General features: G+C 45.8%; 1 protein-coding gene across 2 annotated transcripts in view; it reads right to left on the minus strand.

Moving 5' to 3' along the window:
• Positions 1-12,076: 12,076 nt before the first annotated feature.
• Positions 12,077-14,457, minus strand: part of DNAJC24 (DnaJ heat shock protein family (Hsp40) member C24) — a 116,490-nt gene continuing 114,109 nt past the window's right edge. For both annotated transcript variants that reach the window (XM_030200680.1, XM_030200681.1), the window contains exon 5: positions 12,077-12,457. In XM_030200680.1, coding sequence (XP_030056540.1) covers positions 12,327-12,457 — 131 coding nt within the window. In that variant the 3' untranslated portion in view covers positions 12,077-12,326. The remainder of the gene's footprint in view (positions 12,458-14,457) is intronic.

A 14,457-nucleotide genomic window follows, 5' to 3' on the forward strand; every position in this document is an offset into this window, starting at 1 on the left:
AACATCACATAGAACTCGGAACTGCAGTTGTTGGTTGTACCACTGACTTTGATCCCATTACCCAATAAATGTCTCCTGTCATGCTAATATCAGACGACCTGGTAGGCTTTGCCCTAAATTTATATTTTATGTTAAGTATGTTGGAATAAACTTGTGAGCTTCATCGGTTTGAGGAGCAGGATTATTCATATTATGGTTTCTTCACTCCAGAAAATGTTACTGATGTCTAATTTATTCAAAAAAAAGTCATTGGTTTAGAATACATTAGGGTTATACATTTAAGGGCCTATATGCTAAACTGTATTAATGTCAATGCACGTTTTCACAACTCGTTAAAGCAGACATTTAACAGTGTTGTTCACGTGTGTAAACCAGCTTGTGTTAATGTTGATTCAAATCAATGCTGCAGTAATAAGAAGTATATAAAATAGCTCATTACTTATTAGCAAACCAAAAAAATGTGCTAAAACAAGTGAAATGTGACACAATGTATCACACTTGATATACTGTCTACTGTAAAAATAAATGGTTTAGAAAAATAAACATCCCATACACAAAAGATGTGTGCTGAAAAACAACAGCAGTGTAGAATTTGCAGCAAAGAAGCACCAACTTTATTTAATCAAAGAATCAATGGTAAAACAAATATAAGAAAATATTTCCAGCATTCAGTAGCCTTTTATGATACACATGCTTTTTTTCAGCCTGAAATGTTGCAGAGTTCACTTGCAGCAGGGGCTCAATCCTATCACCAGTACACAGAGTAACTGGTTACATAAAAACATAAGCATTGCCATACCGGGACAGAATGAAAGTCAATCAAGCCCAGCATCCTGTTTCCAACAGTGGCCAATCCAGGTTACAAGTACCTGGGAAGATCCCAAAACAGTACATTTTATGCTGCTTATCCTAGAAATAAGCAGTGGATTTTACCCAAGTCCATCTGAATAATGGCTTATGAGCTTTTCTTTTAGGAAATTAGCCAAACCTTTTTAAAACCCCGCTAAGCTAACTTCTTTTACCACATTCTCTGGCAACGAATTCCAGAGTTTAATTACACAAGTGAAGACATGTTTTCTCCAATTTGTTTTAAATTTACTACTATGTAGCCTCATCGTGTACCCCTAGTCCTAGTATTTTTGGAAAGAGTAAACAAATTATTCACATCTTCCTGTTCCACTCCATTCATTATTTTATAGACCTCTGTCATATCTCCCCCTCAACTGTCGTTACAATGTGCTCATCTGCATTCCATTTTCATTAGCTGCTATCATCCTTGGAAAAAAGTCTTTAGTGCATGCCAGGGTTTACTACTTGCTCATTAAGTTTAGTGCATCTGGCCCAGAGTCCTCACCTTCACAATATGTCTTTTCCTTCCCTTATCTTTAGGCTACAAGAATCCTGTCTCTCTTCCTCCATGCCCATTTCCTTGCTCCCTTCAAATGGTAATTAGTTCAACAGATGGAAACCTGGTGCATCCACATAGTCTCCAAATGGCCTCTTTGAACACCCCCTATTGAAAACAGTGAAATTGCAGGACTCATTGTCTTTGGCCTGGCTGGAAGAGGGGGGGGGGGTGCTTGATTGTGTGCTGGGCACCAAATAGCCTTATTTGTTTTGTAATCTGCAGAAGAAAAAATGTCTCCACCATCTATAGATTTTTTTTTTCTTTATATTAAACATTCTCCGAGGACAAGCAGGCTGATATTCTCACATATGGGTGACGTCACATCGGCCCCGGAGGATTTTCCAGCAAAATCGCCAAAAGTATTTTCCAGAGCGTTCTGTCGCGCGCGTATGATTTCCTGCTCGCCGCGCGGACAGGCTCCTCAGTTGTGTCCTTTCCGTGTCTGAGGAGACACGGAGTTTCGCTTCGCGTTTCTTCAGGTCCCGGAGTGAAAGTTTCTTCGTCGAGTGAATTTCGCTTATATTAAAAAAAAACCCAAAAAACACAATTAACCTTATTTTCTTTATTTTTCTTCGTTAAGGTTTCCTTTCTTTTTCATTGTGACTGTTCTTAGGTCGCTCGGTCGGGTTTTTTCCCCTTTTTGTGTCCTTCTTTTCTGACACCATCGCGTCCTTTGATTTTGCGGAGGCCATTTTTCCCGCGATATCATCGAAGACGCCCAGCAGCTTCAAGCCTTGCACCGCTGCAAGCGGACCATCTCTGGCACTGATCCGCACTCCTGGTGCCTTCAGTGCCTTGGGCCCGACCATCTGCAGGAAAGCTGTAAGTTGTGCCTAAAAATGAAAAAGCGCACTCAGCTTTCTAGAGAGGCCCAAAGAGAAAAGCTTATTGGGTCCGGTACCTCGACATCGAGGGCAGCGTTGGCATCGGGAGACCGGGTACAGGCTGCTAAGAGACCGATGCACGCTAGGAGCAGTGATGCGGTCGGGGGGAGGTTAAAATTTTTTCACCAAAGGTGGCCTCTGATAACCTCCGACCAGTGGGTTCTTCAAATAGTCCGGTTAGGATACACCCTCAATCTGGAAACCAAACCTCCAAATTGCCCACCGGGAGCTCAGTCCTTCAGCTCCCAGCACAAGCAGGTACTCGCAGAGGAACTCTCCGCCCTTCTCAGCGCCAATGCGGTCAAGCCCGTTCCACCAGGGCAAGAAGGGCTGGGATTCTATTCCAGGTACTTCCTTGTGGAAAAGAAGACAGGGGGAATGCGTCCCATCCTAGACCTAAGGGGCCTGAACAAATATCTGATTCGAGAAAAGTTCAGGATGCTTTCCCTGGGCACCCTTCTTCCGATGATTCAGGAAAACAATTGGCTATGCTCTCTGGACTTAAAGGATGCTTATACCCACATCTCGATACTTCCAGCTCACAGGAAGTATCTGTGGTTTTGGCTGGGAATGCAGCATTTTCAGTACTGTGTGCTGCCTTTTGGCTTGGTGTCTGCACCCAGAGTCTTTACCAAGTGCCTGGCAGTTGTTGCAGCGTCTCTACGCAGACTGGGAGTGCATGTGTTCCCTTATCTGGACGATTGACTGGTGAAGAGCACCTCCCATGACGGGGCTTTACAGTCCATGCGGATGACTATTCAAGTGCTGGAGCTACTAGGGTTTGTCATCAATTACCCAAAGTCCCATCTCAACTCTGTTCAAAAATTAGAATTCATTGGGGCCCTGTTGTGCACGAAGACAGCTTGTGCCTATCTTCCCGAGCCAAGAGCGGACAGCCTTCTGTCTCTAGTCTCCAAGGTTCAAGCGTCTCAACAGATCACAGCTCGGCAGATGTTGAGACTTCTAGGCCTCATGGCTTCCACAGTTCATGTAACTCCCATGGCAGGTCTTCACATGAGATCCGCTCAGTGGACCCTAGCTTCCCAGTGGTTTCAAGCTACAGGGAATCTAGAGGATGTGATCCAGCTGTCCATTGAGTTTCGGAATTCACTTCAGTGGTGGACAATTCAATCCAATCTGGTTTTGGGGCGCCCATTCCAAATTCCTCAGCCACAAAAAGTGCTGACGATGGATGCATCCCTTCTAGGCTGGGGAGCGCATGTAGATGGGCTTCACACTCAAGGAGCTTGGTCCCTTCAGGAAAAGCGTCTTCAGAACAACCTTCTGGAGTTGCAAGCGATCTGAAACGCTCTAAAGGCTTTCAGAGATCAGCTATCCAACCAAATTATTCTGATTCAAACAGACAATCAGGTTGCAATGTACTACATAAACAAGCAAGGGGGCACCGGATCTCGGCCTCTGTGTCAGGAAGCTGTGCAGATGTGGCTTTGGGCTCGCCAACACGGTATGTTTCTCCAAGCCGTTTATCTGGTCGGCGTAAACAACAGTCTGGCTGACAGGTTGAGCTTAGAATTTGCCTCCTTGGGTCTTTCTGAGGGTGTCTCCCTAGTCTTGCTTGCTTCCAGGAAAGATTCCACTAAAAGATGTCACTCTTTTAAATGGAAGAGGTTTGCCGTCTGGTGTGACAGCAGGGCCCTAGATCCTTTTTCTTGTCTACACAGACCTTGCTTGAGTACCTTCTGCATTTATCAGAGTCTGGTCTCAAGACCAACTCCGTAAGAGTTCACCATAGTGCAATTAGTGCTTACCATCAACATGTAGAAGGTCAGCCTATCTCTGGACAGCCTTTAGTTGTTCGCTTCATGAGAGGTTTGCTTCTGTCAAAGCCCCCTGTCAAACCTCCTCCTGTGTCGTGGGATCTCAATGTCGTTCTCACCCAGCTGATGAAACCCCCTTTTGAGCCACTGAATTCCTGCCATCTGAAGTACTTGACCTGGATGGTCATTTTCTTGGTGGCTGTTACTTCAACTCGTAGGGTCAGTGAGCTTCAGGCTCATTACCTTAAATTTCATCATAACAGAGTAGTCCTCCGCACGCACCCTAAGTTCTTGCCGAAGGTGGTGTCGGAGTTCCATCTGAACCAGTCAATTGTCTTGCCAACATTTTTTCCTCGCCCTCATACAACTCCTGGCGAAAGCAAGCTGCACACTTTGGACTGCAAAAGAGCACTGGCCTTTTTACGTGGAGTGGACAAGCCCCCACAGACAGTCCACCCAGTTGTTTATTTCTTTTAATCCCAACAAGAGGAGAGTTGCTGTCCGGAAACGCACCGTATTTAATTGGCTAGCAGATTGCATTTCCTTCACTTACGCCCAAGCTGGGTTGATTTTAGAAGGCCATGTCACGGCTCATAATGTTAGAGCCATGGCTGCGTCTGTGGCTCATCTGAGGTCAGCCACTATTGAAGAGATCTGCAAGGCTGTGACGTGGTCATCAGTCCACACATTCACATCTCACTACTGCCTTCAGCAGGATAGCCGACGCGACAGTCGGTTTGGGCAGTCGGTGCTGCAGAATCTGTTTGGGGTTTAGAATCCAACTCCAACTCTCCTAGGTCCATTTTTATTCTGTTCCAGGCTGCACTCTCAGTTAGATATTTCTTGTTTCAGGTCAATTTTTGTTATGTCCTCGCCGTTGCGAGGCCCAATTGACCACTGTTTGTTGTATTGAGTGAGCCTGGGGGCTAGGGATACCCCACATGTGAGAATATCAGCCTGCTTGTCCTCGGAGAAAGCGAAGTTTCTTACCTGAAGCAGGTATTCTCCGAGGACAGCAGGCTGCATATTCTCACAAACCCTCCCCACCTCCCCTTTGGAGTTGCTTTTCTTTCATCTTTTGGATTCAACTGATGAGCATGTCCGCGCCGCGAGTGGGAAATCGTGCGCACACATGCGCGGTGTGATCCTCTCACGCGACAGAACGCTCTGGAAGAGACTTTTGCCGATTTTGCTGGAAAATCCTCCGGGGCCGACGTGACGTCACCCACATGTGAGAATATGCAGCCTGCTGTCCTCGGAGAATACCTGCTTCAGGTAAGAAACTTCGCTTTACCAGCACTGGACAAGCATGTTCTGGGCCTTCATCATTACACCCCCACCAACAACAAACATGTGGATAAAGGTGAGACAGTTGATATTTTGTATATGGATTTTCAAAAGACATTTGACAAAGTACCTCATGAAAGACTACAGAGGAAATTGGAGAGTCATGGGATAAGAGGTAGCATTCTATTGTGGATTAAAAACTGGTTAAGAGATAGAAAACAGAGAGTAGGGCTAAATGTTCAGTATTCTCAATGGAGAAGGGTAGTGGGGTCCCTAGGGGTCTGTGTTGGGACCACTGCTTTTTAACATATTTATAAATGATCTAGAGATGGGAATAACTAGTGAGGTAATAGAGGGGGTCTTTTACTAAGGCACACTAGCATTTGCTAAACGCGTTGTGATTGGCTCAGGGACTTCCAGGTCTCAGCTGGGTGAAGCACTGCCAAAAAAGACGTTTTTATTATTGCAAGGGGGGGAGGCGGCCAAAATGGGCGCCCATCCAAAAAAAAAAAAACGTCCATTTTAGCCCCCTTAATAATAAAAATGTCTTTTTTGGCAGTGCTAAACGCACTGTGATTGGCTCAGAGACTTCCAGGTCTCAGCTGAGTGAAGCACTGCCAAAAAAGATGTTTATATTATTGCAAGGGGGAATGATGGCCAAAACGGACGTTTTTTTTTGGATGGGCGTCCTCAACTGCACTGTCCTCTGTCGAGACGCATCAGAGGGGGTGAGCAGCGTGGCGTCTTCAGGCGGCACAGGGAGGCATATTTGGCATGCGCAGAGCAGCCAGCATAATGCTTGGCTGCTCTGCGCATGCTTGACCGGCCGACTGTTTAACAACGGAATAGAGAATACATGCCCATTCCTTACCGATTCGCTAAGGGAATCGGTAAGGAAAGGGCTTTAACGAGTCTTTAGTGCATCTTGCCCTTTGTGAGAACTGGATCCTGAACTTTTGGAGTGAGATAAGGGTTCTTTTACTGAGGATGTGTCAATAAGGACCCAGGAAATGCATCTTTTATGTGCCTTCTCGCTCATTTAATAATGAGACAATGACATATTACAGCAGTGGCGTACCAAGGGGGGTCGGTGGGGGCGGTCCGCCCCGGGTGTCAGTGGGTGGGGGGGGGGGTGATCCGCTTCGCTCCCGCTGCACCCACTTTACCTTTAAAAATGTTTTTTGAAGCGTCGTTGCAGGCAGCGCCTTGCGTCTGCCCTGCTTGTTGTAAAAAGTAAATCTCTTTGCTTCGTCGTCGTCGGGCCTCACTATGTCCCGCCCTCCTCTGAGGTAATTTCCGCGAGGGCGGGACATAGTGAGGCCCGATGACGACGAAGCGAAGAGATTTACTTCTTTTACAAGCAGGGCAGACGCGAGGCGCTGCCTGCAACGACGCTTCAAAATTTTTTTTTAAAAAGTAGGGTGGGAGCAGGAGAGTCGGGTCGGGGTGGGGTCCTCAGATGGGAGAGGGGTATTGTGGGGGTTCTCACATGGGGAGGGGAGAGGAGGGGGTTTTCTTATGGGAGAAGGGGACTGAGTGGGGAGGGGGTTCTCAGATGGGGTGGGGTGGGGTGGGGGTTTTCATATGGGAGAAGGGGACTGGAGTGGGGAGGGGCTCTCAGATGGGAGAGGGGTGTTCTGGGGGTTCTCACATGGGGGGAAGGGGTTTTTATATGGGAAAAGGTGACTGGGGTGGGGAGGGGGTTCTCAGATGGGAGAGGGGTGTTCTCACATGGGGAGGGGAGGGGTTTTTATATGGGAGAAGGGGACTGGGGTGGGGAGGGGGTTCTCAGATGGGAGAGGGGTGTTGTGGGGTTTCTTAGAGGGGAGGGGGTTTTCAGATGGGAGAAGGGGACGAGTGGGGAGGGGACTGGGGTGGGGAGGGGGTTCTCAGATGGGAGAGGGGTGTTGTGGGGGTTCTCACATGGGGGGGAAGGGGTTTTTATATGGGAAAAGGGGACTGGGGTGGGGAGGGGGTTCTCAGATGAGAGAGGGGGGTTCTCAGATGGGAGAAGGGGACTGGGGTGGGGTGGGGGTTCTCAGATGGGAGGAGGGGGCTCTCAAATGGGAGAAGGGGGCTGGAACTGGGGTCTGAGAAGGGGTCATGACGGAAAATGGGGCATGCCTGGGTCAGGTGGGAGAATGGGTTGGGCTGAAAAGGGGGGCAAGGCATGTGGATGAAAGAGGCTGAAACTGGGGGCTGAAGGAGGGTAGGTGGGATAAGGGGGCTAGTACTGGGACTGGGGGCTGAAAGGCGGCAGGGGCTGAAATTGTGGGGACTGGGGGCTGAAAAGGAGACAGGGAGAAGTGGCTGGGGCTGAAGCTCAGGACTGGTGACAGAAAAGGCCTGGGGTTGAAACTGGGGGCTAAAAAGGGGACAGGGAGAAGTGGCTGGGGGCTAAAGCTCGGGACTGGTGGGAGAAAAGGACTGGGGCTGAAACTGGGGACTGGTGGGATAGTGGGGCTGGAACTGGGGGCTGAAAAAAGGGGAAGAGAGAGGGGACAGATCCTGGATGGAAGGGGGAGGCGAGGGAGGGCAGACCCTGGATAGATGGGAGAGGGAGGGCAAATGATGGATTGAAGGGGCAGAGAGAAAGGGCAGACAGTGGATGGAAGGGATAGAAAGGGCAGACAGTGAATGGAAGGGGGAGAGAGAGAGGGCAGACAGGGGCAGATGGTGGTTGGAAGGGGCAGAGATAGAGGGCAGATGTAGATGGAAGGGGCAGGGAGAGAGGGCAGACATTGGATGGAGGCGACAGCAGAGAGGGCAGACACTGGATGGCAGAGAGAGAACAAAGACAGATGCTGGATGGAAGGAAGACAGTGAAAAGAAGATGAGGAAAGCAGAAACCAGAGACGACAAACTGTAAATAAAATATATATTTTTTTGCTTTAGGATAAAGTAGTATTGTAGCTGTGTTAATGTTTATAATAGAACATGTAAACAAGGTAATCTTTTTATTGGACTAATTTTAATACATTTTGGCTAACTTTCAGAGAACAAAACCCCCTTCCTCAGGTCTGGATAGGATATTGTAACAGCACTATACTGTATTGACCTGAGGAAGGATGTTTTGGCCTCTGAAAGCTAAATGTATTAGTCCAATAAAATGGTATTATTTTATTTTCTATATTTGTTTTATTTCTATTTGTTAATTTGTAAAGTGGTGATTGGTACTTGTTAGTTTTTTCAAATTTACATCTGCTGTCTTTATGTTTTGCACAGTACTAGGGGACATTTTCTGTTTCTGTGGTGTTGCATTGTATGCAGAGTCTGGCATCTTGGGGGTTCAGTTTAATTTTTGTCTAAATAGAAAGGTTATTGCTTATTCTATAGTGGATTAGGGTGTATCTGTGTTTGTGAAAAAGACATGGCTTTCGGTTGGCATTGACTGTGCAAGATGGACGATCTGTGTTATTCTGCCTGGTTTTGTTTTACAGTAGGTGAATTGATGTTCTAGTGCTCACTGTAGTGTTTAAGATGCTTTCCTTTTCCTTGTGTGACTTGTAGAAATTACTGCTTATGGTATGCTAGAATTGCTCTATAGGTCCTGAGTGTTTTGTATTCTCGGCATGCCTAGTACTAGATTTTGGAGGGGGGGGTGTTAAAAAATGACCGGCCCCGGGTGTCAACTACCCTAGGTACGCCACTGTATTACAGAACCAGCTTTTTTGTACTCTGAACTGAGAGATGATACTATGGGCCAGGGGCGTATCTGGACTCCGGCGGTACGGGGGGCCAGAGCCAGAGGGAGGGGGCACATTTTAGCCCCCCCCCCCCGCCGCCGCCGATCCCCCACCGCCACCAATGACTCTCTCCACCCCCCTCCCGCCGCCAACCCTCCCCCGCTGCCGTTCTTACTTTTGCTGGCGGGGGACCCCAACCCCCGCCAGCCGAGGTCTGCTTCCACCTGCCGCAAAAACTTCTTCTTCAGCCGGCGGGGGACCCCAAACCCCCGCCAGCCGCCCCGCGGTGTTTAAAATTCATCTTCGGCCTCCGTGGCCGTGCTGCTGTGATAGGCGCTGTTGAAATCCACTTCGGAGTCTGACGTCGTTGTATGTTGTACGTGCTGCGACGTCAGACTCCGAAGTGGATTTCAACAGCGCCTATCACAGCAGCACGGCCACGGAGGCCGAAGATGAATTTTAAACACCGCGGGGCGGCTGGCGGGGGTTTGGGGTCCCCCGCCGGCTGAAGAAGAAGTTTTTACGGCAGCGGCAGGTGGAAGCAGACCTCGGCTGGCGGGGGTTGGGGTCCCCCGCCAGCAAAAGTAAGAACGGCAGCGGGGGAGGGTTGATGGCGGTAGGGGGGTCCAGGGCAAAATCTGCGGGGGCCCAGGCCCCTGAGGCCCCACGCAGATACGCCCCTGCTATGGGCAGGGGGGGCACTGACAGTTCTGGGTCTCTGGGGAGCCAGAGGCTGCTTAGGTGCCTCACTTGCTGTTTTTCACTTTTGCTTATGTATCCAATTTGCCCCTGCTTATTCTTCCTAAGAAACTAGTTTCTGCTTGGCTTCTAATTTTGTAAGAATAAACAGTTGCTAACATGATAAGGTTGTTTTGTTTATAGTTATCTTTTTGTGGTTGCCCAGGCTGGTGTCCAACAAAAATACAGATGAGGGTATTTGGTTTGGGTAGGGGTTTGGGTTCTGGTTCTGTGATCCAGCCAGCCCCAACAGGGCCAAACATTGCTCACCCCTTCAAAGAAATGTAGTAGATTGGTGAGGCAAGATTTCCTTTCACTAAATCCATGTTTTTGAATATGCTCTGTAATTTTGTTCTTTATAATAGTCTCTACCATTTTGCCCGGCACCGACGTCGGGCTCACTGGTCTATAATTTTCCAGATCACCTCTGGAACCTTTGTTAAAAATGGGCATTACATTGGATACTAACAATAGTTCTGCATGTTCATTTTTCAGTTCTTACAGTACTGGTCATTCACATACAACAAATCACTGTGCACAGTATAAATGTCTGACCCAAAGAAAGAGAAGAAGAAAAAAAACAAAAGGTGCCAACATTAAACTGTAAAACTGAAAACCAATCCAATTTATACTGGAGTATCAACAGTATCCTTACCCATAGTATACAGACTACAGTTCACTTTCCAGGATATACAGAGGCTTGCTCTCCTAGTGGTACTCCAACCAGTATATATCTAATTTATGCTTATGGATGTAAATCCATCTCCTTATGAGAACATTTATATAACATTAAAATCCCATGGGCTACGTATAGTACCAGCCTCCAGACCCTTAATACCTTAAAGAAAGAAAATACAATACAATAATAGAGACCGACTGAATACTGGCTTTGGTTTTTGCTTTGGTGCCGAAACTAGCCTGAAATTCCAATTCAGCCAAAAATGCCGGTACATTTTTGGCTGAAACAAACTCCCTCCTGACTAAAAGCATTGCCCACTGTATGCCAACAAGAAATAGAACCCTGACTTCAGTTGGGATAAGGCACAGAAAACAGAAGAAAAATTAGTAAAATAAGATAAACCATTTATTATTATTTTGTTAGATTAAGGCAATGCAGAATGACATTAGATAACAGAGGGAATAACCCAGTACAAACAGGAATGCTTTGTTTTCTTGTCCTTTCAACAGAGCATAAAAAAAACAAAACAAAGTTATTGACAAGACTGCTTTGATGGAAGGACCGTACAGGTTCAGAACTATACACTTAGTTCTGGGCTCTGGAAAAAAACGTTACATCCTGATGATGTGCAATCACATCATCCCATTTGTGTGTCTGCTTCAATTCTGCTTATTGACAACAGCAGTTTTTCATGATGTAGCAGGAAGGGCCAAATTCTGCAGTAATTGTTGCAGCTCTGTTTATTGGGTTCCAGTCAGTGCAATATTTAATGTGTGTGAATCCACTTGATTCTGTTTTGCTCTGTTAGGATAATTTAGTGCCAAAGGTATGAGAATTGTTTTTACAAAAATAACATTTTTAAGTAGGATCCACAGGCACTGGTAAATTCACCAGATTACAATAGAGAAAGCTGAAGAAACCATATGAAATATCTCTCTCTATTAAGCGCCCCTGTTCTATAGTTGGAAAATTAGGCTTTAATCTTGAAAATACCTCAAATACAGAAAGCCTGCTCTCTTATTCTCATTCTAAAAATCTTCAAAAAAACAGCAACCTTCTAACAAGCTGTGGCATTGCTAATATATTTGAATCAAATGGAAACGTGAAAATGTCATCAAATTACATAAGGTTGTTCCCTTTTTGCAAATAGTTTAATTTTGATAATCATTCCAAGTGTGCAAGAATTGATACATTCTTTGATAGCAAAGTAAGTTGATATTTAATTGTTGAAAAACTATCCGTCACTATTCTGTGATTTATCTTAAATTTAGACATGTAGAAATATGGAAGGAGAATAGAGACAGAGAAAAAAAATGCAACAGCTTTTTAACTGGTAGAGGCCCTTATATTTCATGTCCATGGTTCATTTCAAATTGCATCAAGCACAATAAATCATCCTTCAATTTGTACTTCAAGTTGATTTCTCCATGTAATGCCCAGGCATTCAAGGGCCCTTTGACTAAAGGGTTGCCGTGTAGCAACCCGGAACTACCACCAGCCCAACGTGGGTGCTGGCGGTAGTTTCACCACCTAGTGCGCACCATTTCCGGAAAAAATATTTCCACAGGGGGTTACCCGGCAGTAATCTGCTGCCCAGTTAGCATGGGAGCCCTTATCGCTACATCACTGGGCGGCAGTAAGGGCTCCCCCCTGAAGTGGCTGCGCGGCAAGTGCGAACTTACCACATGGCTGCTTCATTTTTGGCTACTGTGGTAAAGGGGCCTTGCTGCATGGCAAAAATGACCGCTGCCACCAGTGCAGGGCCCCTTTTATAGCAGTTTAGTAAAAGGGCCCCTCGGAGTTTAGAGAATGAGATAAATTTTCACAGTGGATCAGCATCTTCTAATTGGTTTACTGGAACAGCTGTCAGCAGTAGTGAAGAATCTCTATTGTTAATGAACAAGTATTACAGGAAATAAAGGAGATATCTTCTGCCTCGTTCCCTGAGAGAATATAATGTCCACCACAACGACACAAGAAAGTATAGCACTGGTCATCTAGAAAAAAAGAAAAAAAAGTTTTATTGTTCAATAGCAGCAAATATTCACATAATCTGCTAACAAGTGAGCATGGTAGTTTTTGCCTTTGTAGCACAATTTTACAACAAGGTGCCTTTGTGCATATGCTTTGTGTGTTTGGGCCATAAAGAACAGGTATTTGTATGTGTATATTTTAGTTTGTATTTATTTTTTAAGCTTTCAAGTGTACAATTCCAAAAAAGGAATCTTATATGAAAAGAAAAAAAAACATTAACCCAAAAAGAAATTTATAAAAAGATGATATATTATCCCCTCTACCACAGCCTACAATACAGAAGAATAAAATACAACCGCTGAAAGGTAGCATAAGCAGAATATCTAACATTAGGGGGTTGATGTTACCAGAGAGCCTACATGAGAAGACAGGCTCCCTGCTGGAGGGAGTGACATCACCAGAATGGATGGTCGCTCTGAGGTGAAGCTCCAATGGAGCTATTTCTGTGCAATGATTCCCTCCATTGAAGCAACTTTTGAATTGGAAGTCCCTGAATCCCTCCTGAAGGTACAATGACTACTCAGAAGAAGTTGGAGAGCTATAAATACATAGGAGGCAAATTAACAAGGAAGCCCTGAAAATCACGAGCCTAGGAAACGAGGCTACGATGGTGGCAGTAGCAGGGCTCACACTGCTAGAATGGGGCACGTTCTAGCAGTGTCTGAACTGTCAGCTGTGCTATTAGCTGAACTGTTGGCTGTACTAAAGGGTCTGCGGAGGAAGTTCGCTCTGTCTGGGCTGATAGTTGGAGCGCTGTTGCTGAGATTAAACAAGAATTCATCTTAGTAAAAGGCAGGATGAAGTGGAATCTCGCATACAGGTGGTGGATAATACTCAGCAAAAACTGGGCACAGTGGAGAAAGTGGAACTTGAACTGTGGGAGAAACTTGAGGATCTCGAGAACAACACCTGTAGATGCAATTTAAGGATCTGTGGAATCCTGGAGGAAGATGCTTTTATGGCTGTTAAACGCATAGAACAGGAACTTTTGTTTGAATCTGATGTGAAAGGCCTGGGGGGAGGAGAGGCAGACTCCCCCCCCCCCCCCCCCGATTCTCAATGAGCGAACACATAGATCTTTGGGGTTCTCAGTTCAAAATAAGCCCCAGGACATTGTATTAGGTCTTAATAGCTTTGCTGTTAAAGAAGAAATTTACCAATTTGCAAGGAAGCACAAGGATTATCAGAAGAATGGTGTATCTGTTGAGCTCTTCCAAGATCTATCCCCGGTGATGCTTTGGAAAAGAAGGGAACTGCAAGGAATAACCTGCAGGACACTGTTATAACACAACTGTGTATTTATTAATGCTCTTGAACAGGCATAATGTCTGCGCCATCAATCTACCTATGATTTCACTTAACAATTAATAAAAACACATAAGGGACTAGGATTCTATAAATGGTGTCGAAAAATTAGTACTGAAAAATTTACGCGCCGAGCGCTATTCAACTAAGGATCCACACCCTTTATAAAATAGTGGCTAAGCATTTAAATGGCATCTAACTTAAGGCACCAGTAATTACAGTGTCTAAATTAGGCACCGATAGGGTCTATTCTGTAACAATGTGCATAAATTCTGGGAATGCTCCCCTTGAATTTATGCACTATAGGATTTACGCACGGATTTGTATAAAATATGATCCATGCATAAATCCCAATTAAATTCGTTAGTCAATTATGGGCTCTAACTCATTAATCAATTAAGTTACATGTGCAACTTTAGTCACCATATATAGAATCTGGGTATGGTGCAGTGGCATAGCCACAGGTGGGCCTGGGTCGGCCAGGGCCCACCCACTTAGGGCTCAGGCCCATCCAACAGTAGCACATGGTAATGAAAATGCTACTCTGCACAATACTGGCACCTTCGCATGCTCAGTTTTCAGCGCATGCCTGCTGCAGACTATCAGGGTAGAGACTGGAGAGAAGCATTTTCCCACTAGCTGAGATATTTTTTTGATG

The sequence above is a fragment of the Microcaecilia unicolor genome, chromosome 4, assembly GCF_901765095.1.
Source record: "Microcaecilia unicolor chromosome 4, aMicUni1.1, whole genome shotgun sequence".
In the NCBI taxonomy this organism is placed as follows: Eukaryota; Metazoa; Chordata; class Amphibia; order Gymnophiona; family Siphonopidae; genus Microcaecilia; species Microcaecilia unicolor.